The sequence below is a fragment of the Gymnoscopelus microlampas genome (assembly GCF_963454915.1).
Source record: "Gymnoscopelus microlampas genome assembly, chromosome: 19".
In the NCBI taxonomy this organism is placed as follows: domain Eukaryota; kingdom Metazoa; phylum Chordata; class Actinopteri; order Myctophiformes; family Myctophidae; genus Gymnoscopelus; species Gymnoscopelus microlampas.
In genome coordinates this window covers 21,780,133-21,792,989 of record NC_139956.1, presented here as the reverse complement: position 1 = coordinate 21,792,989, position 12,857 = coordinate 21,780,133, and the positions used below count along the sequence as shown (strand labels likewise).

Here is a 12,857-nt window from a genome sequence, read left to right as displayed (position 1 = left end):
GCACCCGGGACCATAGTGTGAAACCGCCCTTAGGCTCTGGTGTAGCCTGACAGCGCATTGCTGGTTCGAGTCCCGTTCCCTAACAAACGTTGCTGTATGTCTCTTCCCATCTCTCTCTACCTGGTTCCTGTCCATCTCCACTGTACACTATCAATTAAAGGCAGCAAAGCCCCTCCAAAAAAAGAAGAAAAATAATAATTGGAAATGTTTGGCAGGGAGAAATGGGCCCTTTTCCTGTTTTATGTTTTAATCACTCATAAATGAGGTGCCGTGTACAGCATTTGCATTTACAGCAGATGCATTTTGCTAAAATACAAGCTGTGTCAATAATACATAATACAGATATTTTACATTCTATGATACAGACAGACAGACAGAAAAGATTTGCTGAATTCCTCATTCTTGTTACTGTAATTCAGTACTTTTGTACTTAATTTTTTGCATTCTAAAATCAGTAATTCTATTTTCACTCATGAAGAAATATTTGTGTGATTTAATAACTCACCTGACTGCAGTCAGCCTGTACTCACTTGAGGTTGTGTCTCTTTTCTGATGGTGAAGTAAACCTTTTACAAATGTCCCCATCTGAGTGAATGTCAGGCTCTTATAGGGGATGTGGGTGGGTGGGGGGGGGGGGTATAAGCCCTTTCACTGACACAGTTACAGTATGTTCCCCCCAACCTCATTCAGGCCACCAGGAAACAACACAGGCACTCAGCCTTTTGATGGTGAGTTCTGAGTTTCATTTGTATGATTGATAATCCCTCCCCCAAATCCATAACACACACACACACAAGTTGTAACTCTTGTTTTTGAGCTTTTGTTATCTTTGTAAAGTGTCAGGCTGTTTTCCCCCATTTCCAATCAATATGATAGATTAAGTTTAACTGCCTAGATATAGGAGACTATAGAGTAGGTGGAACCTGCCACCTTTTTATGCTTGTTGTATGTATCTATGCTTTATGTTTCCTGCTTAACCATACATACAGTACACCCCAACATTGTGAACATGATCAAAGGTCAAGGTCCCTATGGCCTGTTGTCTATCCCAGTCATGTGAACTCAATATCTCAGGAATGTCTTGAGGGAATTTCATGACATTTGGTGTGTCGAAAAGGTGTCGAAAAGGTCAAAGGTCAATGTCATTGTGACATCACCAAAGATGTCTTTATCTTAACCACAAAATGCAATTCCATTTGTGATGACAGATATTCACAGCAGTTATTGTTGTTGTTTTTTTAAACAATAACAGTTAGGTCCCAGGTACTCAAACAAGTTGCATCAGTAGATGTTTATTCTGCTGTTAACTTTATTTTCTAATTGCCATAAAGCACAGTTGCAGGGGTAAAAGTTGAAAATATCCTTTTCAGATTTTTCCAAGTTCAAACTCACTGAAGCAACAGAAATTACCCGTTTGTTTAAATTCATTTCAAGGTTTGGAAGAAACCTTCCATGTTTGATTATGAATAGGCTTATTGTTAAATCCCAGAACTAACTAAACCAACTAAATTCAAACCATGCAATAAATGTTCTACTATATCCACTTTCGAGGGGTTGTCCTGGATTAATGTAAACCGTTTCAGAAACTGGCCCTTTGCTCCAAATACATGAACTAAATGTCTGATTGGATTGTGAGCATCTGTGAGAAACAACATCACACCTAGCTGATATCCGCTATACACCTGTCATAAAGAATGTGTGGTAGCCTACGTGTGAAGCATGGTTGAGGTCGAGTGTCAAAGCCTGCTAAATCTAGTGGCTGTACGTGTGCATGACCATAATGCAGTACAAGGATAGAAGCTTCTAAGGCCCCTAATAGCTGGTAGCACTGAAGTCCTCATCCTAGTATAATTTCTTGTTTTGCGTATTTTACAATACGTTTTTTTAAACAATAACACTTGCACATGCTCAAAAAAGTGACATCAGTAGACGTTTGTTCTGCTGTTAACTTTATTTTCTAATTGCCATAAAGCACAGTTGCAGAGGTAAAAGTAGAAAATTACTAGAAATAACTAAAAATAGGCTACTAAGCAAAGGAGATAACACAAGCTCCATGTAGACCTAAATACAAACTGGTACATGCTTTAGACGTGTGTTTAAAAGGAATAAGGATAGACATTCTATTATGTTATAATAGAGTATGTCTGTATAAATGATAGAATGCTGACATAGTTATATATTTGCTGAAACATAATTGCTGATGCATTGGAGGTTACATGTCAGTCAGGGAGATAAGTGTCATCCTTGACCTTGCCTCTCTCCTGCTTGCTTCTTTCCTTCTCGTGCTTAAGGACAAAGGTCAGGGGGTCTTCCACACGATGGCCCATCCTGAGGTGAGCCAGCAACTCCTGGGTGACATTCAGGCTGTCCCTAGAGACGTAGAGGTCACGGAGGTCAGGACTCATGACGGAGGGGGCATAGGTGGTGCAGGTGGTGCCTGTCAGCCCCGGGGCACAGCTGACCTCGTAGGAGAAGAACAAGGTGCCATGATTCAAGGGGCACATTTCCTTATCATGTTTCCCAGATGTAATTGGCTTGTTGCACTTTCCCAGATCGTCGTTCCACCATTTCCACCACTGCTTATCTTCGTCAAACACCTCCAGCGTCAGTGTGCTGCCTTGGGACAGTGTGATAAAGCCCATGTCAAGCTCCCTGTTCCAGGTAGGGTTATCGTTGTCGTAGATGACTCTTGTCTGATGGGCCTGGTCTTTAAAAAGCACTTTTACAAATCCGTCAGTTTTGGAGGTTGTGTCCCCCCACAGTCCTGTGGCATGTCTGACAGTGACTTTGAGGCGAGCCTGGCCCCGTTGCTGAGGACAACACTGGCTGGTCATCTGTGCACTGGACTGGCACACACAGTTGCAGACATCGTGGGTGCTACGGGTGGAACCTCCGGGGCACTTGCTGGAGCAGCGCTGGATGAGAGCTTGTTCGAGGATGTAGTCCTCGATGGCCTTCTTCAGTCCCTGTCTCTTCCCAGGGTGTTTCACCAGCATGTGGAGAGGTTGCAGAGCGTAATTGTTGATGTCCGGTGTGGTTATCAGGGTTTTCTTCCACTCTTGGATGGCAGTGGGGTCAATCTTGGCCGTGAAGAGGAGGTCGGCCGTGCCTTCGGTCCGGCCTCCCACCACCTCGTTGCGCCTCTCGTTGAACATATTGCTGAAGCTCTGCTTGTCGCGGCGTTTCTCAAGCTCCTTCTTGCAATAATGTGCCTCAGCCTTGGAATCCACAGTATTTGTGTGTGTCCCCGCAGTCACCTCAACGTCCAGGCAATCTTTCACCTGTGTCTCGGTGTAGCCCTCCAGTGATGCCTGGCACACGCGCACAGAGGTGACACTCTTCACCCTGCCGCCCAGACGAGCCTTGTGGATGTAATGGGTGCCAAACGTGGTCAAGAGATTCCTGTAAACAACTCTGGTCTGGTCGGTGTATATGGGGGAGAGTGCGTTTACAGCTTGAATAAACTCAGGATGCAGTGGAGGATCGCTTCTAAGACGATAACTAAGGGAAAAGAAGACAAAGAAATTAATATGGCAAAAGACAAAAAAGGAAAAAAAATCCAAAGCACTCTTCTGGCAACACAGTTTAAAAAGCCTTTATTCAGTGGCTATTTCATAATGGAAATGTTTAAAAACAATGCATGGTAAAAGGGATACAACCCACACGTAGCAGAACAACAACCTTTTCAGGGTTTGACACCCTAAAGAAGGCCACTCCTGATAAAGGCTTTTTAAACTTTATTACCAGAAGAGTGCCTTGTTTTTTTTGTTTTTTTGCATTTTTTTGGGGGGGGGCATTTACGACACTTTCTTGTACTTCCGAGCACTCCAGACCTTTTAACTTGAAAGTAATTAACATTCTGGTATGTTATTCTTATGTCCTAATTACCAAGGTCAGATATGATATTTTAAAATTATTTTACTGTAATTGTTGCAAGATTGATCATCCTACTTGTAATAGTTGAGCTGCCAAATTATATTATTGCCCTGAGCTTTTACTAGACAGGCTATATGTTAATTGGTCATTAAAGAGGTATTGTACAAAAGGCTCAAGTTGTACTCAAGCAGTGACCAATCGCCACCTACTCAACGAGCACCTGGTGATTGGTCACTGCTTTTTGGCTACTGATCCTGAACCAGCCACTCAGTATACTTACTCATAGGTAATTGTTTCATACCTGTAGTAGGAGCAGTCCACCTCTTGTTTAATAAAGCTGTATTTGTCCTTCTTGGACATCGCCATGACATTCTGGGCAGCACGAGAGTGTGATCCTCCTACAGTGAGTGATGCTTTAGCTTTTGGAGTTGCTATGTTAAGGTTAACTTTCCAGCTGGCTTCCACTTCTGTGTGACTCTCCTTGATGAAGGCCTCACTGGAGTCATACACTTTGCTTGTCAGTTGCATGTTGCACATGTGCACGGCTCTCCAGTCCACCACGGCCACAGGCAGCCTCTGGGGTTTAGGACCCATAAAGGGATTTGTACAGAGGGTGCAGGAGCCGTTCTGTTGCTGCCAGGTGTCCATGTCGATGACGTAGGCCTGTTTGCGTTCCATGGTGACCACATCAAAGCCCTCGCCAGCCAGATTGGTGCCGGGTGCCTCCTTAGCAGCTTTGCACTGGTCTGCATGGCCTTTGGTGCAGGCGAGCTGGGCAGTGGGTGGCCACACTGCCAGCAACAGCCACAGTGCAGCAAGCATCATGTAGAACCCTATGGAGAAAAGGTTGTTGATGTTGAGTGTTGAGTTTGATTACTTAGGCACTTCAGGGTGTCATGAATGCAGCCCATAGAAAGCTATAAACAAAGTCCAGGACAGCACTTTCAACAATAATAATGTTATTTAATATCCAGGTGTAGAAAGTGACAAGGGTACAAGGTGAACTGGATAACTGGGCACAAATAATAAAAAATTAAAAAATAACTGACCCGGACCACTGACCTAGCGGTCCGGGCATTTAGGCTCTGGTGTAGCCTGACAGCGCACTGCGGGTTCGAGTCCCATTCCCTAACAAACTTTGCTATATGTCTCTTCCCATCTCTCTCTACCGGTTTCCTGTCCATCTCCACTGTACACTATCAATTAAAAGCAGAAAAGCCCCCCAAAAAAAGAAGAAAAACTGGGAATGTTTGGCAGGGAAAAGTGGGCCCTTTTCCTGTTTTATATTTTTAATCACTCATAAATGAGGTGCAGTGTACAGTATCTGCATTTACAGCAGATGCATTTTGCTAAAACACAAGCTGTGTCAATAATACGTAATACAGACCTTTTACAGTCTATGATACAGACAGACAGACAGACAGACAAGATTTGCTGAATTCCTCATTCATGTTACTGTAAATCAGTACTTCAGTTTTTGTACTTAATTTTGTGCATTCTAAAATCAGTAATTCTACTTTCACTCATGAAGAAATATTTGTGTGATTTAATAACTCACCTGACTGCAGTCAGCCTGTATTCGCTTGAGGTTGAGGTTGTGTCTCCTTTCTGATGGTGAAGTAAACCTTTCACAAATGTCCCCATCTGAGTGAATGCCAGGCTCTTATAGGGGATGTGGGTGCCGTGGGGGGAGTATAAGTCCTTTCACTTTCACCTGAAACAGTTATGTTCCCCCCAACCACATGTATGCCATCAGAAAACAACAGGCACTCAGCCTTTTGATGGTGAGTTCTGAGTTTCATTTGTATGATTGATAATCCCTCCCCCAAATCCATGACATACACAAGTTGTATCTCGTTTTGAGCTTTTGTTATCTTTGTAAAGTGTCAGGCTGTTTTCCCCCATTTCCAATCAATATGATAAATTATGTTTAACTGCCTATATAGGAGACTATAGAGTAGGTGGAACATGCCACCTTTTTATGCTTGTTGTATGTATTTATGCTTTGTGTTTCCTGCTTATCCACATACAGTACACCCCAACATTGTGAACATGATCAAAGGTCAAGGTCGCTATGGCCTGTTGTCTATCCCAATCATTTGAACGCAATATCTCAGGAATGTCTTGAGGGAATTTCATGACATTTGGCTCAAACATCCACTTGATAAGTGTCGAAAAGGTCAAAGGTCAATGTCATTGTGACATCACCAAACAGTGGCGCCCAACTAAGATCTCGCCTCCCCTAGAAAACCCAAATAACCCGAAAAGGTGTCATAGCGTGCTTAATGTCCTCAAAGTCATGCATCCAACAAGCTTTTAACTGAGCATATTGGACCTTTCGTTCAAGCGATATTGGCCAAAACATCTTGAAAACGGCCACTTTCGCCGGTTTTCGATCGCCAATTTTAGATTGAGTTGAAATTCCTTTTATGGGGATAATAGGGGGGGGGGGGCAAAAAAAAAACTCTCGCCTGCCCTAAATGTAATTCCTGGGGACGCCACTGCACCAAACATGTCTTTATCTTAACCACAAAATGCAATTCCATTTGTGATGACAGATATTCACAGCATTTCTTTTTCTTCATTTTTTTAACAATAACAGTTAGGTCCCAGGTACTCAAAAAAGTTGCATCAGTAGATGTTTGTTCTGCTGTTGACTTTATTTTCTGATTGACAAAAAACACAGTTGTGGGGGTAAAAGGTGAAAATAGGCTACTAAGCAAAGACAGATAACACATGCTCCATTTAGATCTAAATGCAAACTGGTACATATTCTGATTAATTTTGGATTTTGTCCATAACTCACTTCCTGTTTAAGACTTTTTTGGGCACCCCTTCTAGGATGTTTTGGGATGACCCAAGGGACATCTGTAGCAAATGTCATGCTTTTATCCGCCGCGTAACGATTTTTCACTTAGCAGCCCCTACTAATATCACCATGTCAATGATGCTCCTTTTCTTATTGTCAGTTCTTCCAAGTTCAAACTCACTGAAGCAAAACAAATTACCCGTTTGTTTAAATTCATTTCAAGGTATGGAAGAAATATTCCATGTTTGATTCTGAATAGGCCTATTGTTAAATCCCAGAACTAACCCCATCATCATCATCATCATTTATTTAACTCACGACCATGTTCACATGGTATGGAGCACAGATATCATACATTTTCATTTCATAATATTCATACATACATACATAGCAAAAGGCGAGCCTTACTTAAACAGAGGTAGAACATTTTTCAGAAAAGCACCTAATTTATAAATAACTCTTTGCTTATCACATTGCAATAGTAGAATTAATTTCTGCATAGATGGGCGAGTTATAGTACTTTGGCAGATATTTTTGTCTGAGACTCATAATGGTAGTGTTTTTACACTCAAATATAACATGAAACTCATCTCCAACTTGATTTCCATTGCATAGATTGCATAGCCTCTGGCTTCTTTCAAGTCCTCTATATCTACCAATGATCTTTGGGATTCTTGTGTTGTTCACCCTGAAATTACAAATGGCCTGTCTATTCTTCTGGTTGTCACACAACAGATATTTTTCCAACTTAAACTATTGCTTATACTCAACATAAATGTCACATGATGTCATATTATTAAGTTCACTTTGCCACTTTTGCAGGAACTGGTCTTTCAACCTTTGTTCGACTGTTCGTTTCAACCATTCACTGTTATTACAATTCTGTGTCAGCCATATGTAAGACATACCACAGTCGTCCAATATGTGCTTTACCTGCGAAACCCATGGTGACGTGTATACACCTGTATTAAACAGGTTAAGCAGACAGTCATACATTATACGACTCAATTTGCTCTCTTTCCCTTCAAGCAACCGGGCCCAATAGCCAATGAGTCTTTTTTTAACTAGAATACAAATTGGGTACCTCCCCAGCTCTCCATACACCATATTACTACATGTGGTTGTTTTTACTTTTAGGATATACTTAAGGAATTTAAGATGTCATTTTTCTAATATTTCAATTTTTTCGAACCCCCAGACTTCACAAGTGTACAACATGACTGGTGAAACCAACTTGTCAAAAAGATCTAGTGCAACATTTACTGGTAAATCAAAATTTCTACATTTACAAAGGAGGGAATACATGGCACGTGAGGCCTGCTTATGCAGCTCTTCAATAGCAATCTTAAATGAACCATTATAATTCATAGTGATTCCGAGATACTTAAAGCTATGGACGACTTCTAGATTGTCTCCATTACAGGAAAACTTTAATCTGCTGGAGTCAGCCTTTCTACCTCCAAATACTGTTACCTTTGTTTTTTCACTGTTGATCTTTAGTTTCCACTTTTCACAGAAGCCACACATGTGGTCAATTGCCTTCTGTAAACCCTCCTTCGTATTTGACATGACGATCGTGTCGTCCGCATACAATAACAACATGAGCTGTAAGTAGTTATCGATCGTTTCATCACCAACTACATTCAAACCATGCAATAAATGTTCTATCATATAAACTTTGGAGGGGTTGTCCTGGATTAATGTAAACCGTTTCAGAAACTGGCCCTTTGATCATGTAAGAGATCCAAATATATTGAACTAAATGTCTGATTGGTTTGCAAATGTCACTTAATGTTAAAATGGTTTGTGAGCATCTGTGAGAAACAACATCACACCTAGCTGATTTCCGCTATAGACCTGTCATAAAGAATGTGTGGTAGCCTACGTGTGAAGCATGGTTGAGGTCGAGTGTCAAAGCCTGCTACATCTAGTGGCTGTGCGTGTGCATGACCATAATGCAGTACAAGGATAGAAGCTTCTAAGGCCCCTAATAGCTGGTAGCACTGAAGTCCTCATCCTCGTATAACATCTTGTTGCGTATTTTACAATACGTTTTTTAAAACAATAACACTAAGTTCCCAGGTTCTCAAAAAAGTGACATCAGTAGACGTTTGTTCTGCTGTTAACTTTATTTTCTAATTGCCATAAAGCACAGTTGCAGAGGTAAAAGTTGAAAATAACTAGAAATAACACATACAAACTGGTCCATGCTTTAGACGTGTATTGAAAAGGAATAAGGATAGACATTTTATTAGGTTACAATACAGTATGTCTGTATAAATGATAGAATGCTGACATAGTTATGTATTTGCTAAAACATAATTGCTGATGCATTGGAGGTTATAAGTCAGTCAGGCGGCTAAGCGTTACCCTTGACCTTGCCTCTCTCCCACTTGCTTCTTTACTTCTCATGCTTAAGGACAAAGGTCAGGGGGTCTTCCACATGATGGCCCATCCTGAGGTGAGCCAGCAACTCCTGGGTGACATTCAGGCTGTTCCTGGAGACGTAGAGGTCACGGAGGTCAGGACTCATGACGGAGGGGGCATAGGTGGTGCAGGTGGTGCCTGTCAGCCCCGGGGCACAGCTCACCTCATAGGAGATGAACAAGGTGCCATGATTCAAGGGGCACATTACATTATCATGTTTCCCAAATGTAATTGGCTTGTTGCACTTTCCCAGAAGGTCGTTCCATGACTTATACCACTGCTTATCTTCGTCCCACACCTCCAGCGTCAGTGTGCTGCCTTGGGACAGTGTGATAAAGCCCATGTCAAACTGCATGTTCCAGTTAGGGTTATCATTGTCGTAGATGACTCTTGTCTGATGGGCCTGGTCTTTAAAAAGCACTTTTACAAATCCGTCAGTTTTGGAGTGTTTGTCCCCCCAAAGTCCTTTGGCATGTCTGACAGTCACTTTGAGGCGAGCCTGGCCCCGTTGCTGAGGACAACACTGGCTGGTCATCTGTGCACTGGACTGGCACACACAGTTGCAGACATCGTGGGAGCTACGGGTGGAACCTCCGGGGCACTTGCTGGAGCAGCGCTGGATGAGAGCTTGTTCGAGGATGTAGTCCTCGATGGCCTTCTTCAGTCCCTGTCTCTTCTCAGGGTGTTTCACCAACATGTGGAGAGGTTGCAGAGCATAGTTGTTGATGTCCGGTGTGGTTATCAGGGTTTTCTTCCACTCTTGGATGGCAGTGGGGTCAATCTTGGCCGTGAAGAGGAGGTCGGCCGTGCCTTCGGTCCGGCCTCCCACCACCTGGGTGAGCCTCTCGCGGAACATATTGCTGAAGCTCTGCTTGTCGCGGCGTTTCTCAAGCTCGTTCTTGCAATAATGTCCCTCAGCCCTGGAATCCACAGTATTTGTGTGTGTCCCCGCAGTCACCTCAGCGTCCAGGCAATCTTTCACCTGTGTCTCGGTGTAGCCCTCCAGCGATGCCTGGCACACGCGCACAGAGGTGACACTCTTCACCCTGCCGCCCAGACGAGCCTTGTGGATGTAATGGGTGCCAAACGTGGTCAAGAGATTCCTGTAAACATCTCTGGTCTGATCGGTGTACATGGGGGAGAGTGCGTTTACAGCATGAATAAACTCAGGATGCAGTGGAGGATCGCCTCTAAGACGATAACTAAGGGAAAAGAAGACAAAGAAATTAATATGGAAAAACACAAAAAAGAAAAAAAAATCCAAAGCACTCTTCTGGTGAAAAAGTTTAAAAATATTAAAAACAATGCATGGTAAAAGGGCTACAACCCACACGTAATAGAACAACAACCTTCTTCAGGGTTTGACACCCTAAAGAAGGCCACTCCGATAAAGGCTTTTTAAACTTTATTACCAGAAGAGTGCCTTGTTGTTGTTGTTTTTTTTTTTGCAGTACTTTTGGGCATTTATGACACTTTCTTGCACTCCAGACCTTTTAACTTTTTTTCTGAAAGAAATTAGCATTCTGGTATGTTATTCTTATGTCCTAATTACCAAGGTCAGATATGATATTTTAAAATTATTGTACTGTAATTGTTATCATCCTACTTGTAATACTTGAGCTGCCAAATTATATTATTGCCCTGAGCTTTTACTAGACAGGCTATATGTTAATTGGTCATTAAAGAGGTATTGTACAAAAGGCTGAAGTTGTACTTGAGCAGTGACCAATCGCCATGCGCCACCTACTCAACGAGCACCTGGTGATTGGTCACTGCTCCTTGGCTACTGATCCTGAACCAGCCATTCAGTATACTCATAGGTAATTGTTTCATACCTGTAGTAGGAGCAGTCCACCTCTTGTTTAATAAAGCTGTATTTGTCCTTCTTGGACTTTTCCATGACATTCTGGGCATCACGAGAGTGTGTTCCTCCCACAGTGACTGATGCTTTAGCTTTTTTGGTTTCTATGTTAAGGTTAACTTTCCAGCTGGCTTCCACTTCTGTGTGACTCTCCTTGATGAAGGCCTCACTGGAGTCATACACTTTGCTCGTCAGTTGCATGTTGCACATGTGCACGGCTCTCCAGTCCACCACGGCCACAGGCAGCCTCTGGGGTTTAGGACCCATAAAGGGATTTGTACAGAGGGTGCAGGAGTCGTTCTGTTGCTGCCAGGTGTCCATGTCGATGACGTAGGCCTGTTTGCGTTCCATGGTGACCACATCAAAGCCCTCGCCAGCCAGATTGGTGCCGGGTGCCTCCTTAGCAGCTTTGCACTGGTCTGCATGGCCTTTGGTGCAGGCAAGCTGTGCAGTGGGTGGCCACACTGCCAGCAACAGCCACAGTGCAGCAAGCATCATGTAGAACTCTATGGAGAAAAGGTTGTTGAGTTTTGAGTTTGATTACTTAGGCACTTCAGGGTGTCATGAATACAGCCCATAGAAAGCTATAAACAAAGTCCAGGACAGCACTTTCAACAATCATAATGTTATTTAATATCCAGGTGTAGAAAGTGACAATGGTACAAGGTACAACTGGATAACTGGGCACAAAAAAAAAAAACTAGCCCGGACCACTGGCCCAGCGTGTCTGGGCACTTAGGCTGTCGTTTAGCCTGACAGCGCATTGCAGGTTTGACTACGTTCCCTAACAAACTTTGCTGCATGTCTCTCCCCATCTCTCTCTACCTGTTTCCTGTCCATATCCACTGTACACTATCAATTAAAGGCAGAAAAGCTAGGAAAAAAAAGAACTGGGAATGATTGGCAGGGAGAAGTGGGCCCATTTCCTGTTTTATATTTTTTAATCACTCACGATCAGTGGTGTCATGGGGGCCACACGGAGCACCACGGGGGGTACTCCGTGTGATTCATTTACCAGCCAAGTAGGCTACCCAAATGGCTACTATGCATAACAGGTTTACCGGTGGCGTCGAGCGTCCTCCTTATACACGGTATAAAAGCAACACAGCATTATGGCTTCAGTTCTGTTGTGGTGGTATCCTGTCTACACGCAACGAGAATGCCTCCACCAAAGTGCATGCGTGTGTGCACTCGTGCATGTGACATCATTAAAATACCGTTCCACTGGGAAAAAAATCACCATTACACCACTGCTCATGATAAATGAGGTGTTGGCATTCAGTGTACAGCATTTACATTTACAGCAGATGCATTTTGCTAAAACACAAGCTGTGTCAATAATACATAATACAGACCTTATACAGTCTATGATACAGGCAGACAGACAAGATTTGCTAAATTCCTCACTCTTGTTACTGTAATTCAGTACTTCAGTTTTTGTTCTTAGTTTTGTGCATTCTAAAATCAGTAATTCTATTTTCCCTCGTGAAGAAATATTTGTGTGATTTAATAGCTCACCTGACTGCAGTCAGCCTGTATTCGTTTGAGGTTGTGTCTCCTTTCTGATGGCGAAGTACCCCTTTTACAAATGTCACCATCAGAGTGAATGTCAGGCTCTTAAAGGGTGTGGGTGGGGGGAGTATAAACCCTTTCACTTTCACCTGACACAGCTATGTTCCCCCTTGCTCTGATTCATAGCCAGAGCTACGTTCCCCCAACCTCATTTATGCCACCAGGAAACAACACAGGCTCTCAGCCTTTTGATGGTGAGTTCTGAGTTTCATTTGTAAGATTGATAATCCCTTCCCCAAATCCATAACACACACAAGTTGTAACTCTTGTTTTTGAGCTTTTGTTATCTTTGTAAAGAGTGAGGCTGTTTCC

At 42.8% G+C, this 12,857-nt stretch overlaps 1 protein-coding gene across 1 annotated transcript; it reads right to left on the bottom strand.

Moving 5' to 3' along the window:
• Positions 1–1,377: 1,377 nt before the first annotated feature.
• Positions 1,378–12,562, bottom strand: LOC311034416 (uncharacterized protein). Its single transcript, XM_084042297.1, has 6 exons — positions 12,492–12,562; positions 10,948–11,479; positions 9,091–10,314; positions 7,619–7,647; positions 4,178–4,709; positions 1,378–3,501 (listed from the first exon to the last, which is right to left on the bottom strand). The coding sequence occupies exons 2-6, from the start codon at positions 11,469–11,471 to the stop codon at positions 2,220–2,222; spliced, it is 3,591 nt and encodes a 1,196-aa protein (XP_083898423.1). The 5' UTR covers positions 11,472–11,479; positions 12,492–12,562; the 3' UTR covers positions 1,378–2,219.
• Between the last annotated feature and the right edge of the window lie 295 nt (positions 12,563–12,857).